Genomic DNA, 8149 nt, shown 5'->3' with positions numbered 1-8149 from the left:
ATATCAGTATAGATTCTTTTGAACTATGGTGCTGGAGAAGGCTCTTGAGAGTCCCTTGGACGGCAAGGAGATCAAATCAGTCAATCCTCAAAGAAATCAACCCTGACTGTTCCCTGGAAGGCCAGATACTGAAACTGAAGCTCAAATACTTTGGCCACCAAATGAGAAGGGAGCCCTCACTGGAGAAGACCCTGAGGCTGGGAAAGATTGAAGGTCAAAGAAGACGGGGACGGCAAAGGACGAGATGGTTAGACAGTGTCATCGATGCAACAAACATGAAGTTGAGCCAACTTCAGAGGACGGCGGAAGACAGGAAGGCCTGGCGTGATCTGGTCCATGGGGTCGCGGAGAGTCGGACTCGTCGGTGCGACTGAACAACAACAACTTTTATTGACCTGGAACACAACAGATGTGACAATAAACATAAAAATAAAAAGAATTAATGCTTTTTATCCTTGATAGATTCTTTTTTTAAAAAAATGTTTTTTATTGTTTGTTTAAATTGTTACATTGAGTGTTTATATTTATTTACATTTTCTCCCCTCCCTCCCTCCCTCCCTCCCTCTTTTTTAGTCATAGTCTCTTCCCCACAGCCAAGGGCACAGAGTCTTAATCTTCCACTGAATGTCCTTCCTTCTTTCATTCCGCATCCAGTCTAGATAGATCTTCCATCTGGTCTTCATTTCCGTGGATTTTTCTTCCCATGTTCTTCCCTTGTTGATTGTTTCCACGATGTCTGACTGTATAAAATCAAACAAATAGTTGTGCCAGATTTCTATTGTCCATTTACTTTTGTCTTTCCAACCCAGAGCGATCACTGCCTTTCCTGCCAGTATCATAGCCTTAACTAGATTTTGAATTTTCTTATCCAACAACGGGCTTCTTATTGTGCTTAACAGCATTAGGTTAAAGTCTATAGGTAATGTTACATTGCATGCTTTCCTAATGATTTCAGTAATTTCTCTCCAATCTGCACATTCCCACCACATGTGGGAATACCAGCCTTTAGACTGTTTACAATGCCAGCACAAAGAACTCAGCCCTGGGATCATATTAGCTAGCTGTGCTGGTGTCTTATACCATTTTGTGAGGAATTTGTATTCCAGTTCTTTAAATTTGGTTACTTTAATCTCTTCAATTCCTTTCATAATTTTATCAGCCGTTCTCTCTGTTATCTGACCTTCGTGACTCCATCTCTTTTGTAGATATTCATCCTTGATAGATTCTTTAGTCGATTGTTTCCTCGCTCTGTTCTCTTCTGAAATGTTAGAAGGCCAGTTTCTTGGAGTCCAGACCTTTTTTTGAATTCCCGCAACCTGTAATGCACCATGTCCATTGATGAGGCTAAATGAATTATTACAATTATTCTCACCAACATCACTTTGAAATGTACCCTTCATTTGATTCTTAGGTATTACAGTACTACAGTGAAAAATAAAATCCCCAACTAAGAATTTCCCTTCCTTCCCCCTCGTTAATAATAAGAAGAAATAGAAGCAGAAAAATTCGATATGGTCCGCTGATAGCGTTGCCAACTTCCAGCCGGGGCCGGGAGATCTCCTGGTATCACAACTGATCTCCAGAGCAGTGTTTCCTCTAAGCTGAGTTAGGGTGAGCTAGCTCACCGTTTTTTAGCCTCCGTCTCACACATTTTTGTCTTAGCTTAGGAAGGATGGCTCCAGAGCAAACTAAGCGAAATCACTCGCTCGCAACTGTCAGGGTCCTTAGTCAGGTTACGCAGCACAGGGCTTCATGAGAAGATAACTGTTTATTGGTAAATCCAGTACTAGAGACACGTGTACAGCTTGTGTCAGGAATGGCTGCCAATACTAGGGGCCTCTGGCTTATACTAGAATCAAACATCCCCAAGCATGAGCCAATGGATACATCTCACGCGCGCGGGCAAAGCAAAAGCCGTTAACTTTCCCAGCTGAGTAAAACTGCAGCTGGAGCATCTACAAGGTCAAGCATAAGATAGCAAACAGTTGGTGAGCCAGGGAGAGCTGAGACAGAAAACGGGAGGGCCACCCCTCCACGTTCCAGACCTATGACAGGGCTACCTGACAACAACTTTAAAAGAAGAAGAGAGAAGAGATTGGATTTATACCCCACCCTTCACTACCCAGAGGAGTCTCAGAGCGGCTTACAATCCCCTTCCCCTCCCCACAACAAACACCCTGTGAGGTAGGTGGGGCTGAGAGAGCTCTGACAGAAATGGCTCTTTTTCAAGAACAGCTCTCGTCAAACTACGGCTTGCCCAAGGTCATCCAGCAGGTGCAAGTGGAGGAGTGGGGAATCAAACCTGGTCCTCCCAGACTAGAGTCCGCGCACTTAACCACTGCACCAAACTGGTTTCCTGCCCTCTCTCTGCTACAGAACAATTCTCAGCCTCCGCCGTCCTGTCCCTAAAACGGGAATCAGTAGAGGCCTACCTTACCCGCCTGTTGTGAGGCTGAACTCAGCGAGACCACGAATCACTTTGCAATGGAAAACTGGTAATAGGATCCCCCCCTCTACTCAGAAATGTTCGAACATTGCGCCCCCCCCCCCGCACTCTCTGGCACATGTGCGGTAAACACACCGAAGGTAACATACAGTGGAAAGAGTAGGTAATGCCTCTGAGAATATTACCAAGTTTTAAAAGGCCAGTTCTATTTTAAACCTGCTTGCAGGGGAGAGATCGGTCGTGTTTGTGCTCTTACACTTCCTGACCTGGAGAAATGATCTCTGTTTTCAGCCGTCTGCCCATCGAGCTCCAATTCCACCCCTAGCCCCCCCACCCCGGCAGGTCTCTATAAATAAGAGAACAGACAACAGCATGGATGAAGTGAATCGGAGTACCAATGGATAACTGAAATGGATGGACAAGCCCCGCGCTGATCATTTCTGTATTTCCAACATTTCTGGATCCACCTTCCGAGAGGGATATTCTCAAACCTGGTCAGAAGGGATTCGAGAAGACAGCTTTCGGAGGAAAAAATCTCCTAAGTAAGGGATGCGTTTTTTTGTCTGTCTGTCTAGTCCACGTCAAGGTGAGCAGCCTTGTTGGTCTGAATAGAATGACGTTAGAGTCCAGTCAGGCACCTTTAAGACCAACCAAGTTTTGTTCAAGGTGTGAGCTTCCGTGTGGCACGCACACTTCGTCAGACGGTGAAATAGCTGGCTTGTTAAATGAGCATGCAAAATAGTGGGAATGTTTTTTTAAACAGATCAAAGGAACTGTGTGCAGTTCTGGTCACCACACCTTAAAAAGGTTATTATAGCTTTGGAAAAAGTGCAGAAAAGGGCAACTCGAATGATAAAAGGGTTGGAACACTTTCCCTATGAGGAAAGGTTAAGGCGCTTAGGGCTCTTTAGCTTGGAGAAACGACGACTGAGGGGTGACATGATTGAGGTTTATAAGATTATGCATGGGAAAGAGCAGGTAGAGAAAGAGGTACTTTTCTCACTTTCTCACAATACAAGAACTCCATGAAATTGCTGAGCGGTCGGGTTAGAACGGATAAAAGGAAGTCCTTCTTCACCCAAAGAGTGATTAACACTTGGAATTCACTGCCACAGGAGGTGGAGGCGGCTACAAGCATGGACAGCTTCAAAAGGGAATTAGATAAGCATGTGGAGCAGAGGTCCATCAGTGGCTATTAGCCACAAGGTATAGATAGGGGCTCTGGGGCAAGTGATGCTCTGTCATCTTGGTGCTTGGGGGGGGGGGGTTCAACAGTGGGAGGGCTTCTAGTGTCCTGGCCCCACTGGTGGACCTCCTGATGGCACTGGTATTTTTAGCCACTGTGTGATACAGAGTGTTGGACTGGATGGGCCTTTGGCCTGATCCATCATTGGCATCTCTTATGTTCTTAATTAGCTGTTGTAGATTTTCCGGGTTGTCTGGCCGTGGTCTTGGCACTGTAGGACCTGACATTTCGCCAGTAGCTGTGACTGGCATCCTCAGAGATATAACGCAGAGGATGTTGGTCACAGCTACTGGCGAAACGTCAGGTCCTAGAATCCCAAGACCACGGCCAGACAACCCGGAAAATCTACAACAGCTAATGAACTCTGGCCGTGAAAGCCTTCGACAACCGATCAAAGGGAATGACAAGCTATTTTCACTATTCTGCATACTAATTTAACAAGCCAGCTATGTATACAACTATGATATGCAATTCCTTTTCATCGTCTGACAAAGTGTGCGTGCACACGAAGGCGCACATCTTGAATAAAACTTCGTTGGTCTTAAAGGTGCCACTGGACTCTAACTTTGTCTCGTACACGTTTAGCCCATCTTTCCTCTAAGGAGCTGAAGTTCACATGCTTAGTTCCCTCCCAATTTTATCTTCACAACGACCCTGTGAGATAGGATAAGTCAAGAGTGACTGGCTGCAGGTCACATCACGAGCTTTGTGGCTGAGTAGGGTTTTGAATCCAGGCCTTGTGGAGCTGGATTTAACACACTAGCCGCTAACACTGGCTGTCTTCTATGTGCTGGAAAAGGTTTGGGGGCTGGATTGTGGGAAATGCTACAGAATGAGAAAGGTTAGAGGCTCTCCACCAATGCTCCCTCTAAGCTGTGAAGTCTTGTGAGCAAAAACCCTACCTTGTGAGCTACTAGCATTAAAGTTGTGAGCAAACGACTTTGCTGTTGCATAAATTAGTTTCCTCTGGAGCCCTCCTTCTTGGGGGTGCAGCCTAATATGCTAATGAGCTATGCTCTCATGGGTGTGGCTGGATATACTAATGAGTTTCTGTTGTTGGGTGTGGCCTATTATGCTAATGAGTTCCTGCTGGGCTTTTCCTACAAAAAAAAGCCCTGCGTGTTGGTCTGTCTGTAGCAGTAGAAAAGAGACAAAGTCCAGGACCTTCAAGCTAGCAAAATTTGTGAGTCACTGCTCACTTCCTCAGATTCTTCGGTGACTCAAGAAAGCTTTCTTGAAGAGGAGCTTTCTTGAAGACTCTTCAAGGTGCTTCTGGGCTCTTGCTCTTTTCTACTGTCCATGGGATGTTGTCTGCCAGGTGATGTTATTGACATGCGTTGCCAAAGCTTAAAATGCCCATTTTCACACACTTTGAAGCCCGTCTTACAGAACACTGTTCTTGTTATGTATGGTGCATGCATGTCTGAAACTTCGTCTGTTCAGCAATCTGAAGCTGGTATTGTAAAGTACACATTCTGATTGGCTCCTCTGCGCAGTAGACCAATCAGAACCCAAGAACGATTGTGGAGGGAGCTGAGCTCATTGGTCTTTATGTTCGCGTTATGATTGGTTCTTAACTCAACGGTGGGTGTGGTTATACAAGCACAGAGTTTAAAAGAGAGCCTGTTGCTCTCATGTTTTTGAGTTGTTTTCTGATATGCTCTAATAAAGCTGAATCACTTGTTTAAGAGCTGCCTGAAGCCTCATCAGGGCTCTTTTTGTAGAAAAAGCCCAGCAGGAACTCATTAGCATATTAGGCCACACACCCCTAACGTAGCCAATCCTAATGAGTTTCTGCTGTTGGGTGTGGCCTATTATGCTAATGAGTTCCTGCTGTTGGGTGTGGCCTATTATGCTAATGAGTTCCTGCTGTTGGGTGTGGCCTATTATGCTAATGAGTTCCTGCTGTTGGGTGTGGCCTATTATGCTAATGAGTTCCTGCTGTTGGGTGTGGCCTATTATGCTAATGAGTTCCTGCTGTTGGGTGTGGCCTATTATGCTAATGAGTTCCTGCTGTTGGGTGTGGCCTATTATGCTAATCAGTTCCTGCTGGGCGTGGCCAACTCGGGAGCCAGACGGAACTCCGTTCCTGTGCGTTCCTGCCCAAAAATAGCCCTGCTCATACTTAACAGTTCTCCAGGCCTGTTGGCTACCCTACCGGCTAGAGGGTATGTCCCCGAAGCCTCAGAAACAGGACTGTAGTGTATTCAAAGCTGCCTTGAATGCATGATATGTTGTGAAACATCTAATTGAAGTAAAGCTTCGTCCTGGGCTAGGATCTAAATCCATCCAATCTTGTTACTCGCCCAGGAAGCACCTAACCAATCACTTTCAAGCAAGCTCCCTGAGCGGGAGCATCCGTGATTGGTCCTTATGTGAACAACCTTATTGGTTGGTATTTGTACAGTGGGTGTGGCTACATGAGCCGGGGACGTTTAAAAGCAGGACAGTTGCAATGTAAAGGCTCTTCTGGCTATCCGATGTCGATCCGTGTTGGAGTTGTGCTCGAGTTGAAGAATAAAGTTGTGTTCTTACTGAATCACTCTCTGACTGCTTTGTTAAGCGAGCGACTTAACAAGGTGTGTGATGTTTCCGAGATGAGAGGTTATCCGGTCAGTGTGCGAGAAGCCAGCCGACGTGTTCCTCGAGTAGCTCCTCTTCCTGGAATGTGGCCCGCGTTCCTCCATTTGGCACGAAACCAAGGTGCTAGTCAAATTCAAATTAAAATACCTTTTATTGGCATACAATATTAGAAGCATTTACCAATAATACAATCCAAAAGAAATTATAAAATAGATAGTCGTGGCTATGTCAGGCTTAACTCAAGTTGTCACAAGCTAGATTTGACCATACAAAAGATGCCTGAATCATAAAATAAATTGGCATTCTAAACTTTTAAACTTAAGTTTTTAGACTTATAAATTAAGAATCATTAATATGGTCAGGGTCACTCTTCCGTTTTATAAAACCATGGAGAAACTTAGCGGTCAGTTCAATGATCTCCGGATCTCGTGAAGCAAGGAGAAATTGTACCTTGATTCTATCTGATTGGCCTGCTACCAACCTAAGGGGGGCTTCTATAAATTCCACTCGAATGTCATTTAACAATTTACAGTGTAAGAGTACGTGCTCAACAGTTTCTATTTCTCTTCTATGACATCCACAGAACCTGACTGAATAAGGAATTTGCTTATATCTCCCCTCAAGAATAGCAGAGGGGAGAACATTAAGACGGGCCAACAGATAAGCTCTACACATTTGCGGTGAGGTCAGGCAGAAAAAGTAATATGGTAGAGCACCAGAAAGGGGATAGGCCCACCTTACTGAGGAGCACCTTCCGGAGGCAAGGGCTCTGAGCTCTTGCAACTCTATATCAATAAGCCTCTGTTTAAGCAGAGTAAAGACCTCAAGCTCTGACCGGATGACAACCAAGGTGCTAGTCCTCAGGCATCCTAATTCGGATTACAAAAAGGAACCTGCAAGCTTGCCAGGTGACCTGGGGCCAGTCACACTCCCCCAGCCTAACCTACCTCACAGGGTTGTCGTGAGGATAAAATGGAGAAGAGGATAATAATATATATGCTGCTTTGGGTGCCCCCTGGGGGGAAAGGTGGGGTATAAGCAAATAAATAAAATGTAGACCATTCTTTGATTGCGGTTAATTAGGTCACGATCCAGGAAGACGTTGATTCAGTTTGTCTTTTTTCTCCCCTCCTCTCTCAGACTTTTTCTTATCCCGCAACCGACTTCTCGCTCGGCAGCCGCTACCTGAATGTAGCGTCACCTGAAGAGTCTCTTTTTCCTCGGGAGCCCAAACTCCTCCATCCCTCCGAGCAGGATGGTGGGTCTGAAGCCCACGGACATCCCTCCCTCCGCGGCCGTCAAATTCCTCAGTGCCGGGACGGCGGGGTGCATAGCAGACCTTTGTACCTTCCCCCTGGACACGGCAAAAGTCAGGCTGCAGGTGAGTCCGTCTGGAATAACAGTGGTGCTTCGGAGGGAAGGTGAGAAATAGGGATGTGTTCAGCAGAGTTACCAGCCTCCAGGTGGGTGTAGCGACCCAAGCTGCAGTGCTTAGGAGAGTCAAGTAACAAATAAATATACACTGCAAGAACATTTTGTAAATTAATGTGCACTGTTTATAGCTATTATTCTATAAAGTGCATTGTGTACATCCTTGTCAGCAGGGGTCCTTTCGTAGAAAAAGAGGCGCAGGAGCTCATTAGCATAACTCATTTGCATAACTCATTTGCATAGGTCACACCCCCTGACATCACCAGAAGTGGGTCAGAAGGCAATACCCACCATTCAGGCTCCACTGGACTGTTTTGGATTGCTAGCTATTTGGGGGGGGGGGTGAGAAATGCGCAGATCTGCCCTCACAGAGGAGGGAGAGCTTGTACCTGAAGGAGGGCCGGGGGGGGGCTCTGCAACTTACCTGCCTGCTTCTTGCTTCT

General features: G+C 45.9%; 1 protein-coding gene across 1 annotated transcript in view; it reads left to right on the top strand.

Annotated features, from left to right (window-relative positions):
* Window positions 1–2839: 2839 nt before the first annotated feature.
* Window positions 2840–8149, top strand: part of LOC107122026 (mitochondrial uncoupling protein 3-like) — a 20921-nt gene continuing 15611 nt past the window's right edge. The window contains exons 1-2 of the mRNA XM_015425051.1: window positions 2840–2988; window positions 7416–7656. Coding sequence (XP_015280537.1) covers window positions 7531–7656 — 126 coding nt within the window. The 5' untranslated portion in view covers window positions 2840–2988; window positions 7416–7530. The remainder of the gene's footprint in view (window positions 2989–7415; window positions 7657–8149) is intronic.

This window comes from Gekko japonicus, unplaced genomic scaffold, assembly GCF_001447785.1.
Source record: "Gekko japonicus isolate JY-2015 unplaced genomic scaffold, Gekko_japonicus_V1.1 scaffold2548, whole genome shotgun sequence".
NCBI lineage: Eukaryota > Metazoa > Chordata > Lepidosauria > Squamata > Gekkonidae > Gekko > Gekko japonicus.
The sequence above is the reverse complement of the archived record's forward strand: the minus strand, read 5'-3'. Positions and strand labels throughout refer to the sequence as shown.